General features: G+C 44.9%; 1 protein-coding gene and 1 pseudogene across 5 annotated transcripts; one reads left to right on the forward strand and one right to left on the reverse strand.

Annotated features, from left to right (window-relative positions):
• The first annotated feature begins 5,004 nt into the window (after positions 1-5,004).
• Positions 5,005-16,105, forward strand: LOC125513210 (zinc finger BED domain-containing protein RICESLEEPER 2). Of its 5 annotated transcripts, XM_048678242.2 has the most exons (7): positions 5,005-5,768; positions 6,566-6,655; positions 11,895-11,961; positions 12,390-12,526; positions 12,629-14,667; positions 14,746-14,799; positions 15,335-16,105. In XM_048678242.2, exons 4-5 carry the CDS (start codon positions 12,463-12,465, stop codon positions 14,506-14,508), a joined length of 1,944 nt encoding a protein of 647 aa, XP_048534199.2. In that variant the 5' UTR covers positions 5,005-5,768; positions 6,566-6,655; positions 11,895-11,961; positions 12,390-12,462; the 3' UTR covers positions 14,509-14,667; positions 14,746-14,799; positions 15,335-16,105. The 5 variants fall into 5 exon arrangements, with proteins under 5 accessions (XP_048534199.2, XP_048534198.2, XP_048534201.2 ...); XM_048678241.2 differs by lacking the exon at positions 11,895-11,961 and having other exon boundaries at positions 5,006-5,768; positions 15,335-16,100; XM_048678244.2 differs by lacking the exon at positions 11,895-11,961 and having other exon boundaries at positions 5,007-5,768; positions 12,632-14,667; positions 15,335-16,100.
• On the reverse strand, positions 7,200-8,819 carry LOC125513211 (uncharacterized; annotated as a pseudogene).
• Positions 16,106-26,070: the final 9,965 nt, after the last annotated feature.

Genomic DNA, 26,070 nt, shown 5'->3' on the forward strand with positions numbered 1-26,070 from the left:
ATCTGCGCGCCGGACTCGTCGTCATTGAAGCCTGGTTCAGGGGCTACTGAGTGAGTCCTGGATTAGGGGGTGTCCGGATAGCCGGACTATAACCTTTGGCTGGACTCCCGGACTATGAAGATACAAGATTGAAGACTTCGTCCCGTGTCCGGATGGGACTTTCCTTGGCGTGGAAGGCAAGCTTGGCAATATGTATATGTAGATCTCCTCCCATTGTAACCGACTCTGTGTAACCCTAGCCCTCTACGGTGTCTATATAAACCGGAGGGTTTTAGTCCATAAGATGAAGAACAATCATACCATAGGCTAGCTTCTAGGGTTTAGCCTCTTTGATCTCGTGGTAGATCTACTCTTGTACTACCCATATCATCAATATTAATCAAGCAGGAGTAGGGTTTTACCTCCATCGAGAGGGCCCGAACCTCGGTAAAAACATTGTGTCCCTTGTCTCCTGTTACCATCCGCCTAGACTCACAGTCCGGGACCCCCTACCCGAGATCCGCTGGTTTTTGACACCGACAGGTATGTCTCCGTATAAAATGGTTTATGGTAAAGCATGTCATTTACCTCTCGAACTAGAACATAAGGCTTATTTGGCTATTAAAGAGCTCAATTATGATTTCAAACTTGCCGGTGAGAAAAGGTTATTTGACATCAACTCACTTGATGAATGGAGAACCCAAGCCTATGAGAATGCCAAATTGTTTAAAGAAAAGGTTAAAAGATGGCATGGCAAAAGAATACAAAAGCGTGAGTTTAATGTAGGTGATTATGTATTGCTATACAACTCTCGTTTAAGATTTTTTGCAGGAAAGCTTCTCTCTAAATGGGAAGGTCCTTACGTTATCGAGGAGGTCTATCATTCCGATGCCATAAAAATCAACAACTTCGAAGGCACAAATCCAAAGGTGATGAACGGTCAAAGAATCAAACATTATATCTCAGGTAATCCTATAAATGTTGAAACCAATGTTATTGAAACCGTAACCCCGGAGGAATACATAAGGGACACTTTCCGGAACGTTTCAGACTCCGAAAAGAAATAGGTATGTGGTGCGGTAAGTAAACCAACTCCAAAATAGTTCTAATGGCAATTTTCTCCGTTTTGGAATATTTAGAAAAATAGAAAAATAAGAAGCAGTCCAGGAAGGACACGAGGGCTCCACGAGGGTGGAGGGCGCGCCCCCTGCCTCGTGGGCACCTCATGTGCTCTCTGGACTCCGTTTTCTTGCACGTTACGTATTTTGGTCGGTAAAAATCATTATATAATCTCCCGAAGGTTTTGACCACCGTATCACGTAAAAATCTCATGTTCTTGTTTTGAGCTGTTTTCTGCCAGGTTATCAAAGCCAAGCATCATGTCGTCTCCCTCCTCCTCCAACAATGAGGGCAACGATGCTTGGCTAATGAAGATAGAGCTGAAGAGAGAAGAACCCATGGAGATCAACAAGGATGAAGGGATCAAGAAGGCCACGGAGGACCAAGTTCCGGCAACAGAAGACATCCTTCAACTTGATCACAATCTTCTTACCCCAACTGAGATCGAAGCTTTCAAGATGACTGAGTTAGCTCGTATACAAAATAAGTATCTCATACGTGAAAATATTTTGTTGAAGGAGCATATCATCGCACTCAAAGGCATTATCCGCAAGTTAGAAGACCTCCTACGCTCGATGTGCGACTATCCATCATCACCACCACCCTCTTCACCAACAAAAAAGGAGATATAATCACATGGGTATGGGCACTCCCCTTGGCAATTGCCAAGCTTGGGGGAGTGCCCCGGTATTGTATCACCATCACTTCTATCTTTACCTTTTTCTTAGTTCGATCCTTTTGATAATATTTTGATCTAGTAGAATAAAAGTTTTTAGTATGATCTAGTTTTGAGTTTTGCTTTATAATCCTTCTATGTAATCGAGTCCATGAGCTATATATAATAAAGATTAGTGTTGAGTCAAGGGCTTGATGATTTTGCTATGATCTTGAGGGAATAAAATAAAAGAGAAGAAATAAAAAGAATAAAAAAGATCATATGGATCTTATGGAGAGTAATGAGCTCACATAGAAAGAGTATGATGAATAAAAGTTGTTGAGAGTTGACAAACATAGTTTTGGTCATCCTTACAATTAATAGGAAGTAATAAAGAAAGAGAGGGCTTCACATATAAATACACTATCTTGGACATGTTTTATGATTGTGAGCACTCATTAAAATATGACATGCTAAATAGTTGACGTTGGACAAGAAATACAACGTAATGAGTTATGTTTTCTTACATTTGAGATAAATTATATTGTCATGGGATTATCCAACATGATTGAGCTTGCCTTTCCCCCTCATGCTAGCCAAATTCTTTGCACCAAGTAGTGATACTACTTGTGCTTCCAAACACCCTTAAACCAGTTTTGCCATGAGAGTCCACCATACCTACCTATGGATTGAGTAAGATCCCTCAAGTAAGTTGTCATCTATGCAAGTAATAAAAATTGCCTTCTAAATATGTATGACTTATTAGTGTGGGAGAAAATAAGCTTTATACGATCGTGTGATACGGAAGAAATGAAAGTGACGGACTTCATAATAAAGGTCCATATCACAAGTGGCAATATAAAGTGACGTTCTTTCACATTAAGATTTTGTGCATCCAACCATAAAAGCGCATGACAACCTCTGCTTCCCTCTGCGAAGGGCCTATCTTTTACTTTTATCTCCTACCTTGCATAAGAGTCATGGTGATCTTCACCCTTCCTTTTTGCATTTTATCTTTTGGCAAGCACAACATGTTGGAAAGATTCTGGTATATATGGCTAATTGGATGTGAGTTTTCATGAACTATTATTGTTGACATTACCCTTGAGGTAAAATGTTGGGAGGCAAAACTATAAGCCCCTATCTTTCTCTGTGTCCGATTAAAACTCCATACCCATAAGTATTGCGTGAGTGTTAGCAATTGCGAAAGACTATATGATAGTTGAGTATGTGGACTTGCTGAAAAGCTCTTATATTGACTCTTTCCTATGTTATGATAAATTGCAATTGCTCCAATGACTGAGATTATAGTTTGTTACTTTTCAATGAAGTTTATGATTCATACTTGAAATTGTGATTTAATTGTTACTCTAGCATAAGAGATCATATGACAAGAATTCTATAAGTTGTTGTTCTAAGAATGATCATGATGCCCTCATGTCCATATTTTATTTTTATTGACACCTCTATCTCTAAACATGTGGACATATTTTTCGATTTCGGCTTTCGCTTGAGGACAAGCGAGGTCTAAGCTTGGGGGAGTTGATACGTCCATTTTGCATCATGCTTTTATATCGATATTTATTGCGTTATGGGTTGTTATTACACATTATGTCACAATACTTATACCTATTCTCTCTTATTTTACAAGTTTTACATAAAGAGGGAGAATGCCGGCAGCTGGGATTCTGGGCTGGAAAAGGAGCAAATATTAGAGACCTATTCTGCATAGCTCCAAAAGTCCTGAAACTTCACGGAAGTCATTTTTAGAATATATAAAAAATACTGAGCGCAAGAAGTTTCAAAGGGAGCCACACCCTGTCCACGAGGGTGGCGGCGCGCCCTACCCCCCTAGGCACGCCCCCTGCCTCATGGGCCCCCTAATGGCCCTCTGATACCCATCTTCTGCTATATGGAGTCTTTCGATGAGGAAAAAAATCATAAGCAAGCGTTCGGGACGAGACTCCGCCGCCACGAGGCGAAACCGTGGCGGAACCAATCTAGGACTATGGCGGATCTGTTCTACCGGGGAAACTTCCCTCCGGGAAGGGGAAATCATCGCCATCGTCATCACCAACAATCCTCTTATCGGGAGGGGGTCAATCTCCATCAACATGTTCACCAGCACCATCTCCTCTCAAACCCTAGTTCATCTCTTGTATTCAATTCTTGTCTCTAAGTCTGGGATTGGTACCTATGGGTTGCTAGTAGTATTGATTACTCCTTGTAGTTGATGCTAGTTGGTTTATTTGGTGGAAGATGATATGTTCAGATCCTATATACATATTAATACCCCTATGATTATAAACATGAATATGCTTTGTGAGTAGTTACGTTTGTCTTGAGGACATGAGAGAAGTCTTGCTATTAGTAGTCATGTGAATTTGGTATTCATTCGATATTTTGATGAGATGTATGTTGTCTCTCCTTTAGTGGTGTTATGTGAACGTCGACTACATGACACTTCACCATTATTTGGGCCTAAAGGAAGGCATTGAGAAGTAATAAGTAGATGATGGGTTGCTAGAGTGACAGAAGCTTAAACCATAGTTTATGCGTTGCTTCGTGAGGGGCTGATTTGGATCCACATGTTTCATGCTATGGTTAGATTTACATTAATACTTTTGTTGTAGTTGCGGATGCTTGCAATAGAGGTTGATCATAAGTGGGATGTTTGTCCAAGTAAGGACAGCACTCAAGCACCGGTCCACCCACGTATCAGATTATCAAAGCACCGAACGCGAATCATATGATCGTGATGAAACCTAGCTTGACGATAATTCCCATGTGTCCTCGGGAGCGCTTTTCTTTATATAAGAATTTTTCCAGGCTTGTCCTTTGCTACAAGAAGGATTGGGCCACCTTGCTGCACTTTATTTATTTTTGTTGCTTGTTGCTCGTTATAAATTATCTTATCACAAAACTATCTGTTACCTATAATTTCAGTGCTTGCAGAAAATACCTTGCTGAAAACCGCTTATCATTTCTTTTTGCTCCTCGTTGGGTTCGACACTCTTAATTATCGAAAGGATTACGATAGATCCCCTATACTTGTGGGTCATCAGCCATCAGCTACCAAACAGCAGACGACAAAGAACTGGCAGACGACAAAGAAGTTTTGCCATCTGCCAGCGGACGACAAAAAGGTGTTGGTGGGTCCACTGAATGCCAGTACACTGCAACGGTCCAACTCACCTCAGATGGCAAATAATCTTTGACAGACGATAAAGAGGTGGGGCTATTTTTTTTTCCGGGTAAACCGTTGCCCCCACACCTCCTCTATCTCTATCCCCTGTCTCTCCGCCCCTCTCCTCTCCGCCTCACCCCTCTCTCTCTCTCCCGCTCGTCTCTCCCTCTCCCTCGCTCCAGGCCCTGCAGGCGTACGGGGTGTCCGTCGATGCCGCCTGCCCCGGCAAGAAGGCCGGCGATGCCTGCTCCACAGCCGAGCGCCGCCCGACCCCGCCTCCCTCGACCCCGCGCCGCCGCGCCACCTCGCCTCCGCCCGCCGGTGCGCGCCGCCACCTCACCGGACCCCAGGAGCCCCGCCACCTCCCACAAGCTCGCCGCCTCGCCGCGGAAGCCTCGTCGCCGGTCGCCCCGACCTCGAGATCCGCCGCTGCCATGGGAGCCGAGCACCGAGCTCCTCTGCTCCCCGCCCGCGTCCCCGCTTCGCCGCCGCCGCCCCGGGAGGTTCGGCCACTCCGGATCCGGCCTCCTCCTCGCCGCACGGGCCTCCTCCTCGCCGGAGTGACGCCCCTCGCCGGAGCAGCGCCGGCCAAGCCCATGCTCGCCCCGGATTCTGCACCGCTGCTGCGACCGCCGCCGCCGACTGCGTTCCGAGTTGGGGCACCCACGAAAGCGGCGCCGCTGCTGCTAGTGTTTCAGCAGTTTCTTTGATTTTGAGCGACCCTGTGCTGCTTCTGTTTACCAGGAAGGTTTGAAGGCTAAGGTGAAGAGCGATTTGAGTAAGGAGGTACATCCCGGGAGGGGCGCACAAAACTCCCTGAGAAAAGAGGTACTAAATCGCCGTAAAATTCTACTACTTTCCGTAGATTTGCCGCTGACATCTTGCCTTTGACGTATTTTATTTTTTACTAGGAAAGTTCATAGTTTAATGCAGATAATAAGCTACATTTCCTTCTTATCCGCGTGCTTGCTAGGCACTTTTTTCTTTAAATTTTAGCTAGACAGCGGGTAGGCTTGTTCCATATGGTTGGTTCACCATATTAGGCCTGTAATGTTTACAATTGTATCCTTATTTACACTATTGGTCGGTTTAAGTTATAAGCCTCGGCCGGTCATTTTCCTTCTGGGTGAAAATCAGTTGCGGCTGGTATTGTCATATCACCTATTTTGGAACGGAGGGAGTACACATTTACACCGATTCAAAGTGGGACCTAAGAGTACTTGGTTAGACAGTGCCAAGTACGGATTCCTCCCGAATCAGTTGGAAATAGAAAAACTCTTGTAAATTTCAGTGATGTTGTTTGCTGTAGCTTTCCACGAGTTTGTACAAATATTGCCCTGATATATTCAACTAGCGATCATGGGTAAAAAAATCTAGCGATCATCGGTGATGCTGATAGGTAGCCTTGATAATTTATAGCATCCTTTTTGCAAGAATATGAACATACTCTGTTTCTCTGAACTTGGTTGACAAATGTTTCTTGTTCTGTTTTCTTGGCTGATGAAGAAAATGTTTCTCTCTATTAATCATCCAATCTGTCACTAGGCTTTGCTTGCTGGTCGCTGCCTTTGCTGATGAATTTTGCCTTTAGTATGGCAGCAGACTCACGTGATTGCCTGATGCAGATTCTTCAACTAGAAAAGCACCACAAGGATCAACGAGTGGTGCTAGTGTTCACGCTGCTTCGGTTCACCCTTTGGAATTTCTCCTCGACGGTACGTCGTCTTATCTCATTGGGACCGAGGCGGTTTCACCAACCTCTGTTTGTGTTCCCCACCTTTGTTTATATTCAGGTTTAGGAAAATGGCCTCAGTTCATTCGGCTTACTAATAGGCTGGTTTCACCCTGTAGTCGTAAATACTAAAGGCAAAAGCTATTTTCCTGCCGACTGTCCGTTTGCAACAGATCCGAACGAAATCATACGACGTTGGATCCCGATCGGGCGGCGGTCCTACCCCACCATGTCGCTGTCTGCCTGCCCGCTTCTACGTGTTGTCCTTATCCATCCCCCTCTCTCTCCATGTGAATAAATCTACCGATGCTACACGTTACCAGTGTGTAGTAGAAAAAGAGGAGCAGCGGCATAAGACTAGCCATAGTGGGTAGTAACATAGAGTAGTAACATGCATATGTTATTAGTCTATGTTACTACCTCTATAGTGGGTAGTAACATAGAGGTAGTAACTTGAGATTTTCATTTATTGTTTTGTGGGATCTATACTAGTACTTCAACTTTGTGATCTATATGTGGCATGTATCAATATGAAATTTTGTTTGCCAGTACCCATATATAAATACAAGAACACAAATTCGAACGGACCCATAATAAATAATAAGTGGCAATATAATATAATTAAAATATATAAAACATGTTTAGAGCCTTATGCTCTATGTTACTCAATAATAAGTGCCAACATGGATCAAGTCTCGAATATAATCTATCGCCGCCCAAACTTTCTCCATATATGCTCAATCAAATCATTTTTTTAGAGCCTTATGCATCGGACGATTATGAATTCTAGCATCTCTTTGAAGTACCTCGACAAATATTGGCATGTCACCATGAGTAAATACTGATGGGAAAACAATTGATGAGCCTGCTTCCTCATTCAAATCAAGCATATTCCCCGCCTCTTCTTTTTCATCCTCAACTATCATGTTGTGTAGAATGATGCAGGCTAACATAATATGATGGAGATCGCCCCGGTCATATAAACGTGCCGGGCGCCGTAAAATAGACCATCGCGTCTGGAGCACACCAAATGCACGTTCCACATCCTTCCTTGCACCTTCTTGATGTTTAGCAAACAGCCTTTGTTTTTCCGTTTGAGCCATCGGTATCGACTTCACGAATGCTGCCCACTCTGGGTATATTCCATCTACAAGGTAATAACCAAGTTGATATTCCTTCTCGTTGACATTATAGTTCATTTGAGGAGCTTGCCCTTTCAGTTGCTCAAGGAACAACGTCGATTGATTAAGCACGTTGATGTCATTGTTGGATCCAGCAACACCAAAAAATGCATGCCATATCCAAAGATCTTGAGAAGCAACCGCCTCTAGAATAAGAGTAGGGACGCCTTTATACCCACTGGTGAATTGTCCCTTCCACCCCATGGGACATTTGTCCCAATGCCAGTGCATACAGTCGAGGCTTCCTAACATGCCAGGAAACCCATGACTCTCTCCAATATCAAGTAAGCGCTGCACATCGTTGACATTGGGTTTTCGCATATACTCATCACCAAATATATGAATCACGCCTTTGACGAACAGCTTTAAGCACTCGGCAATCTTCAGGTACTCATCGAGAGCGTCAGCGGGAGTACCATATGCCAATTGGCGAATAGCTGATGTGCATTTCTGCAATGGAGATAGTCCATCACGGTCAAGAGCATCTTTCCTTTGCGTGAACTCTGGAGACCACTTTCCTAGTGCATGTACGATACGCTCGGAAAGGGGCCTTCTCATCTGAAATCTTCTACGAAATACCTTCTTCTTGTAGGTAGGATCATCACAGAAATAGTCGCGTACCAATTGCTCAGCAGCTTCTTCACATGGCCTGTTCACGTAAATCCTCGGACCACTTCTGCTTGATCTTCCTTGAGTGTCAAGGCTTTCCTTCACTTCCATTGCGATCTCCTTGGCGAATGAGTCTAACATGTCCATCTGGACAAGGTAGTGATCTAGTGTGTAGAGGGAGGAAGGATCAATGATACTTGCTTCAGCTTCATCATCGGAACCATCAGCCGGTTGATTGGTATCCATATTTGGGTGCCCTTGTACAGGATGCTGCACTTGCGGAGGTTGAAAATTATAATTATGCATTGGAGGGAATTGTCCAAAACTTAGCAAGTCTTCAGGTGCAGGGGTGTACATTGGCCTCCTGTTACAAATATCAGAAGTCATGAGCATAGTACAGTAGCAATGAAATTTTGTACAACACCTCATCTCTCTAACAGAAGTATTGTAAATATTAAATTATCAAGCGCACTAAACAAATTCATGAGGTATGCAATTGGATTTGGTCAGAAACAGACTTAAACAAGATATTTTTTAGGCTACTGTAAGAGATAGACTTAACACAGAACACATCTATTTTGGTGACCTGGAGTATTTGGACTGTTCGAAATGATTGTATTTGGTCAGGTACATAACTTATTCCTCTTTCTACCAAAGTCTAACTTGTAAATACTTATCTTAATAAAACTGCAGTAGGATAATCCTACTGTTTCTGCTATATATGAAGCATAATCAATCCTTTGTTCAAAAAGCATGTCCTAACTAGTGTCTCGATGTGATATCACTTGTTCAATGAAGAAAGCAAAAGCAAAAGGATGTCAACTGAAGGTCACGGTTTTGGTAATTCAGGCCACACCTACACACGCTAAATCAGACTTAGAAATTCAGACTTAGATGTGAGTAAAGACTTGGCAGTACAGAAATTCCCTGAAGATCTACACACGCTGAATCAGGTATTCGAGCTAAAGGAATTGCAATTGGCGAAGATTGAATTAAAAGCAGAAATTTATACCATGTAGGGTTTGCAGTAGAGGATTCCATGAGAGGGACGTACATGTACGGTGGTGTGGAGGGGCTGGCGGACGAGCTCGTCGGAGCGCCGGGGTAGAAGAGTTGCTGTGGCCAGCGGTTGGCGCACGAGCTTGCCGGGGTGCCGGGGATGTGCTGCTGCGACGGAGAGGTCGCCGATGACCGGACTGGTGCCGCCTCCTTACGGGCACCAGACTTGGCCATGATTCAGGTGGACTCGCGTCGCCGGCCAGTGCTGCCGCCGTGCGGCAAGACGGAGAGCGGGGCGAGGGAGATGGAGGCGGCAGGGAGGGAGAGGATGGAGGCGGCAGGGAGGAAGAGGATGGAGCGGTGGGGAATTTTCCTTCGTGATGGGGACGCCGCAGTGGATCGATTTGCATTAAAAAATTGTGGGACCAAGCGCGAAGTTACGGTAACCAGCTATGTTACTGCTATACTCTCTCTCCTCATTAAATCATTGCCACGTATGCAAATCTGCTGAGTTGGAATCTATGTTACTGCTAAGTTACTACCCACTATGGCTAGTCTAACATGCAGCAGCAGCTGGCAGCATGCATGGCTAGTACTACTAGCTAGCTAGTAGGTACACTGTTCACATGTACTAGTACTATATAGGCAGATACCATTTTTTATAGAGACAAGCTCATTTAATGGAGAAGGAGAGAAATGTTATATGCGGGGAGGGGAGTTAGGCAATGGGCTAAACATGCACATTTATTACCGCCAGCTGATCTCACTAATGTCGATGCAAGAGCAATTTGGTTTACTAGGCTCCTCCCAATGCTCCACCTCGTACAGGTGCTAAGTCTTCTACGGAGACAAAAAATCTGATGTGGCACCGGCGGCTGACAGAGTCATTGGAAAAAATGGGCGGAGGTGTGGGCGACGAAGGAGGCGGGCGAGAGTTTGCTATTGGATGGGGGGAGGAGAAGGCGAGCGCACACGCGCGTCCGTCTCGTGTCCGTGCCGATGCAAATCCGGCTCAAAAATGGACTGGAAATGGGTTACCCGCGGACGAAAAGCGGGCGCGCGTCCGTTTGGGACGGCGCGTTGGGCCGACTTTTGTGTCCGCGCCGACCCAAACGGACGCCCGCAGACGAAATGGGTCACCCCGTTGGAGTTGCTCTAAGAGCATCTCCAGCCGCGCCCCCAACAGGCCCCCCTAGGCCACTTTTTCGGCGCCGGCGCCGAAAAAACGGCCCAGTCGCGCCTCCAGGACGCCGAAAATCGCTGGTTCGGACCTTTTTTCCGCCCGGCGGTCACAGGCCGAACCCGGCGTGCTGGGGAGCAGTTGGGGGCTCCGGCGCTAGGAAAAAGCACGCCTGGCCCACACCGACAGGGGAAAAGTCAAGGTTTTCTTCCCCCGACTCGCCTCGCACCCCCCGCGCCCTCGGCCACCACTAGCTATATCCCGGCGACGGCCGCCGCCCTACTCCGCTAGATAGCCATTCCCCGCCGAAAAATAACAGCGCTTCGCCGCGGCAGCCCCTCCCACAACAGCTGGGCGTTTCCGACCGCCGTTTCCAGCCGTGGAGGCGCGGTTTAGCAAGGTGTTCGGCGTTTTTCCTATCTCGGCGATGGACTCGGATGAGGAGGAAGAGCTCGCCGCGCTGCTGGAGGAGGAAGCCGTGGCCGACGTCCAGGAAGAAGAGCATCTCATGGTGCTCGCCGCCCTTGCCCAGCTGCTGGCGAGCAATGAAAAGCCGCGGCGAGGTGGCTCGGCGCCGGGGCGGGTGAAAGTAAAGAACCAGCATCGTCTCGAAGGCTACTGCATGCTCTACTCCGACTACTTCGCCGATGGCTGCCCTTGAACATCTTTGCTGCCCTGCTGCCGCCGGCGTTCCTCCCGCATCTCGTTCGTCGTCTTGGTCGCCGTCGAGCTTGCTGACCTGCGGTCCCGTCCACCATCTACCTCGCCATTCCGGTCGCCGTCCTCATCGTCATCATCACGCAGGTGAGACTCTTGCCGGCTTCCTCCCTGTCCCAGCGCAGCTGCAATTACTGGTCTAGTTTAGGTTCTTGGTCTTGCTGGCACTCTCTGCGTTGTCTGCAATTGTTTCAGTAGTTGGAGCTTGGAAGAAATAGTCAACACTCAAAAATAGACTGTTTGATTGTTCAGCATGGGACTTGTTTGATTGTTCTCAAGAAGAAATAGTGCTTCAGTTGAGCTCCTGTGTAGCTGCAGTTTAGCATTCAGCAGCAGTTTTCTTTTTTGTGCAGCATGCCACTTTCTTTTTTGTGCAGCAGTTTATCTGCAGTTTAGCCTTTCGGTCCTCTGATCCGAGGAAAAGTAATTAGTGTTACTTCCTGCTGTTGGTTACTAAATAAACCAGAAATAGTTGTCCTGTGAAACAATTTTACTCTGTTTTTTTGTTGAATCGGCAAATTTTACTCTGCTGATAGGATGGAGTAGTGCATATGTTGATGATGCTCACGAAAAACCTTCCTGGAGTAGTGCATATGTCCAACTGTGAGTTTCTTCTATTCCTCGAATGGCCGTTTGGTGTGGTGTTCTCCTAATTTGTTGCCTGACAAGCTAGGTGTTGTGGGCGTGCTGCATTCGAAGCAACAGTGGTTAGAAGATGTAGTTAATGCTTAGTTTTTATGTGATATAGGGTCCTGTGACTTCTTTTTCTTGGGCTAGCTGCCAGGTTGAGTTTGCGTATATGCATATCAGTGTAGCTGATCCATCGACAAGTCCAGCATTTTTTAGTGTCAGTTCAGGGGATGCTTTACTGGCAGCGATTTCTTCACTGGTTCTGTAGTGTTGCTCAATGGGATGCTTTGCCGACAGTGATTAGACCGTAAACTAAACTGTCCGGTTTCTTATCTGCATGCATCTGCTGTTGATTTTGAAAGTTAATGCTCTCTAATGCTCATATATTTCCCTTTGATCAGAAAAATGGAAGAGGAAGAAGGGGACCATGAGGCATACTAAAGTGGTGGTTCATCGTTGATATCCGGTGCGACAATGAGAAGGGCTCAACCACCCCCAGGGGTGTCTCCTTCGATAGACATCTGTAGAGCTTATCATGGTGAGTATTGTTAATCTTTCTTTTTCTAGGGATGCAAATTAATGGTTGCTAAAATAAAAGATACTCGTAATTGTGATGTTAACACTCGTGCCCTTTGCTCAGCAGGACGTTCACAAGACACTCGTATGGTTGATTTTGAAGAAGATGAGGCTGATGAAGAAGATGTTGACTATGAAGAAGAAGAGGAAGGAGAAGAAGATCAGGATGATGATGATGAAGAAGAAGATGATGATGATGAAGAAGAAGAGGGAGATAATGTGGATGAAGAGGGAGAGGTTGAGATCATTGACATGGGATCGTTTTCTGAACCGGGAAGAAAGTTTTTGTCGAAAGTGTGGAAGGAATATGAGCCTATCCGTGTTGATGGCATTGTTGTAGCTGCTGAGTGCAAACACTGTGCAAGGAATATTTGTGCTGAGCGTAAACATGGAACAAGTTCATTGCGCAAACATTTGAAGAGATGCAGGGAAAGGAAGAAGGTTCTTAGAGTTTCTGGACCGCTGAGTGCTTCTATCGTGAGTCCTGATGGAGTTGCAATGGGGCTTTGGACCTTTAATCAGGCATTAGCACGCCGAGAGCTGATGAGGATGATAGTGTTGCATGAATTGGCATTCTCATTGGTGGAGTACGATGGATTTAGAAGATTTGTCTCTAGTCTAAATCCTAGCTTCAAGATGATATGCAGAAAAACTGTGAAGGAGGACTGCATGAAAGCATTTAAGGAAGAGAAGAGAATTTTGCAAAGGATGTTTCAAAACTCCAAATCCAAGATTTCTTTGACTACGGACCTATGGACATCAAATCAGACATTGGGGTACATTTGCATCACAGCTCACTTCATTGATGAGGAGTGGAAGCAACAGAAGAGGATAGTGAAATTTGCAGCTATGGAGACGCCGCACACAGGAGCTGCAATGTTCAATGTCATGGTGAATTTCATAAGAAAGTGGAACATTGAAGATAATCTCTTTGCTGTGACGCTAGACAATGCATCGAACAATGGTGCAATGATGAAGCTATTGAAGGCACATCTCCTGCTTAAGAAGATGTTACCTGGTGGTGGCAAGTTGTTTCACCAACGTTGTGGCGCCCATATCATAAATCTGATATGTCAAGCAGGATTGAACTTCCTTGGTCCAGTGATCAACATGATACGTGAAACTGTGAAATATATTCAAAGCTCACCAAGTCGAAAGGAAAAATTTCAAGAAATTGTTGAGCAACATGGTGTATCATGTGGGAGAACTCCAAGTCTTGATGTTCCAACTCGCTGGAACTCAACCTACATGATGATTGATATAGCAAAAGAGTATCGTGGAGTGTTTGACTCTTTGGCCATTCAAGATAAACAATATACCTTCAAGCCATCTTTTGAGGATTGGGAAAATGCTGAAGATGTTTGCAGGCTACTGAAGGTATTTTATGAAGCCACTAATGTGATATCCGGCACAAAATATCCAACTGCTAACTTGTATTTCCATGAAATGTGGAAAGTGAAGCTGACCTTAGAGCAACAACATTATGAAGAGGATTCTAAGATGGGCACAATGGTCAAATATATGAATAGAAAATTTAGAAGGTATTGGAAGAAGACATGGTTGAGCCTTTGTATTCCAGTGATTTTGGACCCACAATTCAAGTTGAAATATATTGAGTTCCGATTTGGCCTAGAGTTTGGGAACGAAGCTGCAGCAATGATTGCTAAAATAAAAAATGTGTTCCAAGGATTGTTCAAGGAATACCTCCAATTGAATGACAATGGTTCAGATCCCATGTCACAAGGAGGTGAAAAGATGACATGGCTGCAAGTGGTGAAGATCCTATGGCTGATTGGGACCAACATGTCACCCTCACTGCTCGATCAACAAATTTGGATTCTACCGAACTTGATTCGTACTTGTCAAAGGTACCCATCCGTCGAAGTGATCAATTCAATATCCTTACATGGTGGCAGACGAACTCCGGTGAATACCCAACGCTGAGTCGCATGGCAGCTGATATCTTGGCGGCTCCTTCCTCTGCGGTGGCATCCGAGTCCGCCTTCAGCACAGGGAAGAGAGTCCTATCAGATTTTCGAAGTTGAATGACCGCAACGACACTTGAAGCTCTTGTTTGTTTACAAGATTGGATAAGGGCCAACGGTAAAGCCATACGACACAAGTTTCTTCTTTGTTTCTTATTAATGCTTCAAGTTTACAAGTTTCTTTTTTTTTCTGCAGCTAATACTCAACGTAGCTTGGCTTCAGTTCATGATATTATAATGGACTTACAAGGTATGAGAAACCTTCTGATGTATATAGTGCCATGTATATGAAAGTACACTTAGTATGAAGTCTGCTTTTTATTTAGGGATTTCATATCTACAGTTTGTTCTAGGGAACTATTTGCAAGATGCAACCCAAACATGTAGATGAGTATATAGAGTGTTTTACACACAGAACTAGTGCTTTTATTTTTGGTTTCCCCAAATTATAGTTGATCTCTAATATATATTTCTTTTTTCTCTCAGATATGAATGTGTAGTTTAGATTCATTTTTTTAATCGCCAAACTATATTAAAAATATGCATTGCTAACTACAGTAACTTGATTAGAATATGTTGCGGAGTGGATGACGGGTAGTGTATAATGGATATTTAGAAGTGTATTTTCTTGCAAACCTGATCATGAATTGGTTTTCTGGAACACGCCTTTGCTACTAAGAATATTCCTCTGTTCATAAATATATTATTTAGTTTTTTTTTGGATAAATATACTATTTAGTTGATGTGCACAGAATTACTCTTGTAACATTTCTTTGCAAATACAGATATCGAGGACTGATGCTTGTTGGAGCAATTGATGTTAAAGCTCAAGCAGATGGTGAAGCAAAGATATGTCAGCTTTCTCTATAACCTACTGGATGTGAAAAGATTAGCATGTTGAACTTGTAATATTTTGATCTTGTATGAGTCTGTTGGATTGAGGTCATTAGCTTGACGTTCTTTGAAACTTGTAATCTTTTGGTCTTGTTCGAATCTGTTGGATTGAGGTCTTTTGCTTGATGCTCTTTGAAACATGTAATCTCATGATCTTGCCATTTTAGAAACATTTGCTAAATTCTGGGTCGGCCTCATGTACCCAATGGGTCAATGGGGCCACAAAATTCTGATGAAATGGGCCGGCCCGTGGCCTCACATTTTGACCTTGGGGCCACGGGGCCGGGGCCGGGGCCAGGGCCGGGTCGGCCCATTCCCATTCTGAATGCTCCACTTCATGGCGAGAAAACATTTCGGCGCCGTTATCGGATGAGCCGAAAGCTCTTCCTCAGGATTGTGAATTTCATCCGGAAGTTCGACAACTACTTCAAGTGCAAGATGGATTGCACTGGCGCTCTTGGATTCACCTTCATCCAGAAGTGCATGACACGATGAGGATGCTTGCATATGGAGCTCCCAGTGATTCATTCGACGACTATGGGCGCATGGCCGAGTCCACCAGCATAGAGTGTTTCTACAAGTTCTGTCGGGCAGTGGTGGCAGTGTTTGGGCCACAATACTTGAGAACACCAAATGCGGAAGACACTGCTCGGATCCTAGCCCAGAATGCAGTAAGAGGATTTCCTGGAATGCTTGGAAGCATCGACTACATGCATTGAAAATGGAAGAATTGCCCATTTGGTTGGCAGGGGATGTACAAAGGCTCCAAAGGCGGTTGCAGTGTGGTGCTTGAGGCGGTAGCCACACAGGACCTCTGGATTTGGCACTCCTTCTTTGGTATGCCAGGAACTCACAATGACATCAACGTGCTGCAGTGCTCTCCTGTTTTTGCCAAGCTCGTTGAGGGCCATTCTCCTCCGGTGAACTTCGAGATCAATGGGCACCAATACAACAAGGGATACTACCTAGCAGATGGCATCTGTCCGAGATGGTCGACATTTGTGAAGACGATCTCAAACCCTGTGGCAGGAGGCAAGAACGCCTGGTTTGTGAAAGTTCAGGAGGCTTGCAGGAAGGATGTCGAGCGGGCATTTGGTGTGCCCCAATCTCGATTCGCTGTTGTTCGGTACCCCGCTCAGACCTGGTCCAAAGATCAACTGTGGGAGATTATGACTTGCTGTGTCATCTTGCACAACATGATCATCGAGAGCGAGCAAGAAGACCCAGTGTTTGACACTGAACCATACTACAGGCAGGGTCCTCTAGCCGAAGTTGATCACCATCTACCGGCAACTTGGACTGCCTATCTCAGTATGCGTCAGGAGATTCGAGACCCATAGGTGCATCATCAACTGCAGAAAGATCTGATTGAGCACCTATGGAGGCTCAAGGGGGACGCCGTGTGATGAAATACGAGTTTTTATTTGTTGAACTATATAATTTGTATTGAACTATTTGTTGTTGTACTATTTTGTTGAAGTATTTGATTTTTTTGTGATGAAATATGTGATAAGAAATAATTGTGTTGATAATTGAACGCCGAGACACGGCGAAACCACGCCGAATATGGGCCTATTCTTGCCCATATGGGCCCTTTATTCGCCGAAATTGGGCTGCAAAGTGGGCCAATTTCGGCGCCTGGGGGCGAGCTGGGGACGACGACTGGGCGCAAAACCGCCCCCAGCGCCGGTTGTATCGCCGGCTTGCCCCTAGGGGCGATTTTTATGCGTCCTGGGGGGCCAACGGCTGGAGATGCCCTAAGTTTTAACCCGGGGAGAAAGTTTTTTAACCCATTGAATCATGGCTGATGTCAGCTATTTTGTCTCATCTGTATGCATGCATACTTAAATCATTTAAACTAAGTTCACTCGTGCTATGATGGAATGAAATAGCAGGAACCGCGTCGTTCGGTTATGTTGATTAGAAACGGAACGATCGGACGTTAGCACTGTCATTTGTGTAAATAGTATGATAATATAGGTTCCTAGACTTGATAACTTAGGTACAAACACACGGTAAATTTGACCGTGAAAAAATAGTTGAAAACATAGCACTGATAACTTCTGTGTAAATAGCGTGATAATATACGCCCAGAACATAATAACTTAGGTAGAAACACCATGATAACATTGATCCGCGGAAAAGTTACTAATAATATACTCTGGTAACATCTATGTAAATAACATGTTAATACAGGATCCTAGACATGATAGTACAAACATCACGGTAACTTTGACCCGTAAAAAGTTGTCGAAAATATACTCCGGTAATATATGTGTAAATAACATGGTAATATATGAATAATAGAGTTGATAACTTACTTAGCTCATGTATGATAACTTTTGACCGAGAAAAAAAGTTGTCAAACATGCTAACATGAGATCTAGTTTCGAAGGTCTCGCCGAGATGGATTTTTTGTTTGTGAAAAATGGATTTTAAAACGAACAGACGGTTTGAGCTGCGGTAACTATTTTTTGCACAGGGTTAAAATTGTTGATTATACACCCATGATAACTTCTGTGTAGAACGCATGGTAATATATGCACAATGATAATTGACATACTGACTTGATGAAATATACCCCCGGTAACATTTCTGTGAATAATATGGTAACTCACACATCGCAGATCTGATAACTTATGTGCGTCGGTTCGGATAACTTTGGCATATGGAGGGGGAGGGGTTGATGAAATAGCATGGTTGTCGCTAACCTGATAACTTATGTACCCCGGTGCTGGTAACTTTGGCGCGCGTGCGCGGGGGGGGGGGGGTCTATGGGCTGGGGTGGCTGATGAAATATCCCCTGGTAACTTTTCTGTGAATAGCATGGTAACTCACACATCACAGACCTGATAACCTATGTGCCTAGGTCCTAATAACATTGACATGGGGAGGGGAGGGGTTGATGAAATATCTCTTGGTTACTTTTGTGTGAACAACATGGTAACTCACACATCGCAGATATGGTAACTTTATGTTCCTTGGTCATGATAACTGTGGCGAGGGGGTTGTTTAAAAACATATCCCCGATAACTTTTGTGGTTTCGTACTATACACATGTATACGTGATAACTTACGGTGACTTTAACCTGACTTGATAAGAAGGTTAGAGAAACCAGGTTTATGCCCTGGTAATATCTCTGTAAACAACATGATAACATATGTAGCACATGCATGATAACTTACTTAGACCAGAAGTGGTAACTTTTGAGCCAAAAAAATTTGTTGGAACATATCAATATGGGATCTAGTTTCGAAGGTCTAGTTGCGACAAAACTTTTATGTCAAATATATTTTAGATCAGACAAATGGTTTGAGCTATAAAACATGTTGGAGTTTTGAAATATGAGGAATCTATGATGACATCAACTATTATGTCTATTTCATTTGCACGTTGAGAGAAGGTTGGTTGACCATTTTTATACCCCGATAATTTCTATATAAACAAGACGGTAATTTATGTACCATAGACGTGACAACTTACTTGCCTGAGCTTGATAACTTTTGCCCCGAAAAAAAAGTTGTCGGAATATATCAACATGGGATCTAGTTTCGAAGGTCTCGTCGTGACGATTTTCTTATGTCAAAGCGGTTTTCAATCTGACCAACTGTTTAAGCTAAAAAATATTTTGAAGTTTCGGAATAAAGAGAATCTTTTGATGACATCATCCTGTTTTCATAAGGCACATTTAACCAACGGTTTGCATGGATGGCAAGATGCTGCATGAGTTGGCTGCATGCTCTGGACGCGGACTGCATGCACATGTGCTTGTTAGACAAGTGATTTAGTTACGCTAGGATCTATCGTCTGAATCTGATGCTTAACGTCCGACTGGCTGGATGTTAGTCGCGTCCAATACTAAATACACACTATAGGCTTTGACTTGGGAAATAGGCAAGACAGCACTCGAATCCCCGTGGAAACAAGAACTAAGATTAAAGAAAAATCAGGTGGTCCTGCAGCTGGCGACATGGTTACAGTAGTCTTCAGCAGGCAGTGCCCCCATGTAAAATAACGCATTGCCAAATGAAAGGAATCATGCATGGTTTGAAACAGAAACGGATTCTCCCTAATAGAAAGCAAAAGGAATTGTACAGTACTACTCCTACAAAAACCTATTAGTAATAAGTAACATACCATAACAAGGAAACCCGTAGCTGTTTCTCTGCATCCTGCACCTTTTAGCTACAGGACCTAATGGCTGATGCCTACTTCTAGCATATATATGGTTGTCTGTGCCTTGCTGTTTTCCAACCATTCATGCACGAGCAATTTAATGAAACCGTGAGCTTTTGTCTTAGGGGTCTCTGTATTGCATATACACGGAATCTTCAATTTGTCTCAAATGCTCAGTGGTAAGTGGTAAAAAACAGCCATGCTGGCGGTTCTTATCAGTGTGATGGTATGCTAATTGTTTCTGATATAATTCTGCTCTAAAAGCCCTACACTATTTTTTTCTTGTGGATACGCCGTGCAGACAAATGCTGAGTTAAAAGGTGATAACTTTACACTAATTTAAGATTGTCTTGATCTCAAGTGCTGGCTCCTACAGCATTGCATTTCACCAAGTGAAATGCTACGTTTCTACTCCTAACCCATTCTCTCTTTCTTAGTGTTTTTGTTATGCAGGTTGGAAGAAAAGAAGAAGATCCAGAGAAGATTTTAGTAATCAGATAGTTTGTAGGAAAATAGATATTTAGTTTTAGGTCATTTCTTGTAATTTTAGATATGGAGTGCTTGTCTTTAGTGTTTGTTTTGACTTTGTGAAACTTGCTACCTATTGATGAAACTATGTATATGTATGGATGAAACTTCCTACTATTGGTAACATGCGTTGGATATGTGTTGGATATATATGTGTTCACGACTATTGGTAATATGTGTTGGATATGCTATATCTGTGTTTGATTTTGTGAAAATGAATTGATATAAGAAAAAACAGAATTAAACTTGTTGCAGGCCTTTGCCGTCTGCCAGCTTTGCTGTCCGCTAGCAGACGGCAAAGTGCCCTTTGCCATAGCTCGTTCAGCCGGACGTTTTGCCGTCTGCTGGCTGACAGCAAAGGCTTTGCCGTTCGCAAGGCATGCCTTTGCTGCCCGCCATGGCGGACGACAAAGTAGCTGATTCCTGTAGTGCCAGTGGAAGCCAACCCGAGTATCAGGGGCTACTACCTATACACAGGCGCATCTTTGCAAATGAAACATAGCTGAAAACATTATGTCACAAACCTCGAAGCCCTTCAGTAGGCTTATGAAGGCTTCATTTAATCCGCTCTTCGCGGACGAAACCTTCTCAATCACTGTACCCATCAAGGTACGTTGTTCCCCTGAGATAGATACTTTCCGCAACATGTCCCGCAATATATTCGGAGTCTCCGGGTTTCCCGAAGCTGCTCCAGGAGCACAATCATCCTTTGAAGGAATCTGTTCACCCGTCTCCAGAATCACTGTCGGCTGCGAACTAGTCAGTCCGGGACCTCTGTTATCATCAACCCCGGAATCCCGGATGGTCGGTGCACCACCTTCGGGTACTGCCTCTTCTGTCCCCTGCGTAACTTGTTGGTCAAAAGGGACCCTCCGCAATGACACTTCAGAGTCATCCGCCTTGTTGGGCGAGGATGTTGGAGGAGGTGTCCCGCTCTCCATCATCTCTGGGAAGAGACTTGTAACACCCACAATTCGGCTATATCTCCCACGTGTCGAGGCACGACTTAGAGGCATAACCGCATGGTGGTTTAGTCGCAAGTGGGGTAATCTTCACACAATCCCATGTACCAAATAAGAATGGGATAAAGAGTTGGCTTACAATCGCCACTTCACACAAACAATAAGTTAAACATACATCATCCAGAATACAATCAAGGTCCGCCTATGGAACCAAAATAAAAGAAGACAACCCCAAATGCTAGATCCCCAATCGTCCCAACTGGGCTCCACTATTGATCAATAGGAAATGAAAAAAAACAACGATCAAGATCTTCATCGAGCTCCCACTTGAGCTGGGTTGCGTCACCTGCACTGGTATCATCGGCACCTGCAACTGTTTGGAAGTATCTGTGAGTCATGAGGACTCAGCAATCTTACACCCGCAAGATCAAGACTATTTAAGCTTATGGGTAGGATAGGGTAATGAGGTGGAGCTGCAACAAGCACTAAGCATATATGGTGGTTAACATACGCAAATGAGAGCGAGAAGAGAAGCAACGCAACGGTCGTGAAGTTAGAAGCAATCAAGAAGTGACCCTGAAACTACTTACGTTCAAGCATAACACAAGACCGTGTTCACTTCCCGGACTCCGCCGAAAAGAGACCATCACGGCAACACACGCGGTTGATGCATTTTAATTAAGTCAAGTGTCAAGTTATCTACAATAGGATATTAACAAATTCCCATCTGCCACATAACCGCAGGCACGTCTTCGAAAGTTTAAACCTTGCAGGGGTGTCCCAACTTAGCCCATCACAAGCTCTCACGGTCAATGAAGGATATTCCTTCTCCCGGGAAGACCCGATCAGTCTCGGAATCCCGATTACAAGACATTTCGACAATGGTAAAACAAGACCAGCAAGACCACCCGCTGTGCCGACAAATCCTGATAGGAGCTGCACATATCTCGTTCTCAGGGCACACCGGATAAGCTAAGCGTACAGGTACCAACATAACCCAAGTTGCCAAGGGACGGTCCCGCACGGTGCTCTAGTTTGGACCAACACTCAGAGGAGCACTGGCCCGGGGGTTTAAAATAAAGATGACCCTTGAGTCTACAGAACCCAAGGGAAAAGGCTTAGGTGGCAAAAGTTAAAACCAAGGTTGGGCCTTGCTGGAGGAGTTTTATTCAAAGCGAACTGTCAAGGGGTTCCCATAACACCCAACCGCGCAAGGAACGCAAAATCAAGGAACATAACACCGGTATGACGGAAACTAGGGTGGCAAGAGTGGAACAAAACACCAGGCATAAGGCTGAGCCTTCCACCCTTTACCAAGTATATAGATGCATTAATTAAAATAAGATATATTGTGATATCCCAACATATCCATGTTCAACATGGAACAAACTTCAACTTCACCTGCAACTAGCAACGCTATAAGAGGGGCTGAGCAAAAGCGGTAACATAGGCAAACAACGGTTTGCTAGGAAGGTGGGTTACAGGCTTGACATGGAAATATGGGAGGCATGATATAGCAAGTGGTAGGTAGCGTGACATAGCAATAGAGCGATCAACCAGCAAGCAAAGATAGAAGTGATTTCTAGGGTATGGCCATCTTGCCTGAGATCCCGCAAGGAAGAAGAATGAGTCCATGAAGAAGACAAACGGACGTAGTCGAACGAATCCTCACAACTCCGAATCAAAAACCGAAGCTAACGAGAGAAGCAACCCGGAAAGAAGCAAGCAACATAATAAACAACCAAGCATAAACATTGCATGATGCACAACCAAGTATGATGCATGTTCGGTTTAAAGAGGCATGGCATGGCAAAGTGCACAAACAATACTACAAATTAAGTGGAGCTCCATATGCAACGAGTTGCATATTGAAGAAAACACCACATTTAATTATTTGGTTCACTCCCGTTTATGTACCCAACAATATTAAATGTTATTAAACATGGCAAGAGGTGAAACACGAGTAAAATACACAGTTAGGCATTTTAAATGAGGCCTGAAACATCAAACAACAATTCCGGTAAATCCCCATATGCATTTAGCAATTTAATGCAAACAACAATTTTAAACATCTTAATGTTGTTAACATGATGTAGATGACATGTTCAAGTTTATGCAAATTTTATGAAAAAGTTGACATGAGCATATTATGAAACATTTGTCACCATGGTGGAAAGAAAGGGTGCCACGACGATGAATCCGAAAATGATGCCACGGCACCATATCGGTTCTGGTAGCTCACGGAGATACCGGTGCAAAAAGGGTAGTGTGGTGGGAGCGTGTCAAGCAAGTATGGTGGGGTGATCCCGGATGCCGGGTTCCCACGAGATGACGACAAGGAAACAAGGAACTTACAAGGATCAATTCGGACATGGTGCAAACATATGGTGCATCTCATACAACACATGCATTCGTTCGCGAGCGTCATCTCGGAGTTATACCTTCGAAGCGTGCAAACGAGACGGTTCAGGTTCGGTGCAATGTAGAGGAAGTAGACGTTCTCGGGACGGTCGTAGTGGAAGTAGTGGTACACGATGTCGGTAATGGAAGTAGTGATACACATTTCGTAGAGGGACTTGACGAATCCGTGTCACTTGGGGTCTATGGTAGTCGTTCACGTTTCGAGGAGGAAGTAGAGGTTCTCGCGATCTCGGCGATGGTAGTGGTATATGTCATCGGTAGCTAAACTTGGCGATCCGGAGAGGGTACTTGCCGGACCCACAACACTGTAACCGTTCATGGCAGAGAACTTGATGTTCACGGGTCTTCCAAAAATGGCGTGGTACTTGGCGAAGTGCACGTCGACGGTAGTCAAAATTGACAGTTTTTGTTCATGGGTCTTCGGCGTCGGTAGTCGTTCTAGGCGCCGGGTGTCGAGGTACTTGGCGTTCTTCGGATTCCGAAGAAGGCGGTAGAGGTACTTGACGCGTCCCAATGTAGTCGAACTTGACGAAAAACGGGTCTCCTCGGGGACTTGATGCATCCGAGTTCTTCGGGTTTGAAGTTGTACTTGGCGTTCGGAGTCCGGGTCTTGCCGGTCTTGATGGTCCGAAATGAAAAAAATGCAAGGACCCTGGGTGGCAGTAGCAAGGAAGCGATGGTAGTGGTCAGCGGTAGGAAGCAGGGAGCTCGAGCGCGAAGTGGGCGACTGGGCAGACGACGTGGGGATGGACAGGTGAGAGGCGAGGCAGAGCAGCGGGTCCTGGTGGCCGGCATCTCCAGATCTCGCGGATGGGAGGCTGGTGCCTTGGGAGCTCGCAGGAGAAGGCGGGTCGAGCAGGTCCTGCGGCGGTGAGGGAGTCCTGGCTTGGCAGAGCCGGCCATCCATGGCGGGCCAAGGTTGCCGGCGCGGCGTCGAGGGAAGCAGAGGCAGACGAGGTACGAGATGATGGGGCAGCTTGTGCTCGCCGGCGTCGGAGGATGACGCTGCGGCGTAGCCGCGGCAGAGCAGTGACGGAGCTGGAGGGCAGTAGCCATGGCACAGCGGCGACGCGAGAGGAAGGCGCGGGTAGGCAGGAGAGGCCGCGATGGAGAGACACGGGGGTTGAGGAGATCGGGTGCAGACGCGATGACCTGCTCCTCTCTGCATGTGGCAGCACAAGAGGAGGCCGAAGAGGAGAGGGTGGAGATGGGGATTGGGCGAAGGAGCTCCTCTCCCTCGGCTCGATGCGTGCGGTCGTGTGTGTGGCGGCGGTCGATGGAACGAGGGGAGGAAGAGAGATGGGGCGCTCGGTGCAGGCTAGGGTTAGAAGGGTTAGGTGGGCCAGCGCAGGAGGCCCGGTCCAGTGGCTGCAGCTGGGCTTAAATGGGTTTCCCCCTCCGTTCTCTACTAACTTTTTAAATATACTCTCCAAGGAGAAAAAAATAGCAAGAAAAGCCCAGGGAGATAGGACATGAGTATGAGAGATATGAAAATATCCCCATGACCCTGGAATTATGCAGGACTTTAATAAATTAACTTGGCAATTTTAATCGATAGAAAATAATAATAATTCAAGTTTGAATTTAATTCAAACTTGAACCATTTTTGAACCCAACCAAATCAACTCAGAAAATATGAGATTAGGCCGAGAGGTAAGTGGCATGGTCCAAAAATTATAGGAAAAGAATGAACATTAAATTGGTGCAGGAAATAGAATACCACAATTTAAATGGATTAACGAAGAAGGAGAAGAAGATGATCAAACATGGTTGTGGGTGTAGAAGAAGATGAAGTTGAGAAAGAGACAATGCAGGGGTTGATGCACTGTGCAAAGATACTCCGGTTTAGGCAAGAGGGAAAACGAAGAACAAGGTTGGTCTCCGAACGGTCAACAAAAGCAAGGGGGGACGCGGCAGCTACGAGCGGATGCAAGTTTTAAAAACAATGATGGCAACGAGTGCCGATGCAATGCAAATGATGACATGATGAATGCAAACAAACAAATAAATAACATAGCTGACACGCAAGACATGGAAGGCATCTGGAGCATCGGTCTCGGGGCGTCACAACACTCCACCACTACGAGAGGATCTCCTCCCGAGATCTAGGATGGCACCGGAGAGAAATGAAAGAGGAAGAGAAGAGGTACAACTAAGTTGCTTCTTTGACAAACGAGTGAAACCATGAACCTTGGGAGGTTGAACAAATTGAAAGAAAGAATACAATGAAGATGAACAAAGTTGAAAACAATCCGTTAGAAAAGAGGAACAAGGAACATTACGGGAACCTTGTAGGTTGAAATACATAAGAAAAGGGTTACAAAGGACAAAAGTACATGCAAGCACTCCAGTTGAAACAAGATGGAGAAGGAATAAGAATGATATAATTCTGATAGCACTTCGACTGTAAATGGAAAGAATTCAACATGAACTTGACAAGATGAGAGGATACTTGATGAGATCAACAACACACTGCCTCCGGAACTATTGAAAGAATATCACAAGGGGTAAGAAAGATTTTAGACAACACTCTGGTTGA

Source organism: Triticum urartu, chromosome 6A (assembly GCF_056163025.1).
Source record: "Triticum urartu cultivar PI428250 chromosome 6A, HENAU_Tu73, whole genome shotgun sequence".
NCBI classification, from domain to species: Eukaryota; Viridiplantae; Streptophyta; class Magnoliopsida; order Poales; family Poaceae; genus Triticum; species Triticum urartu.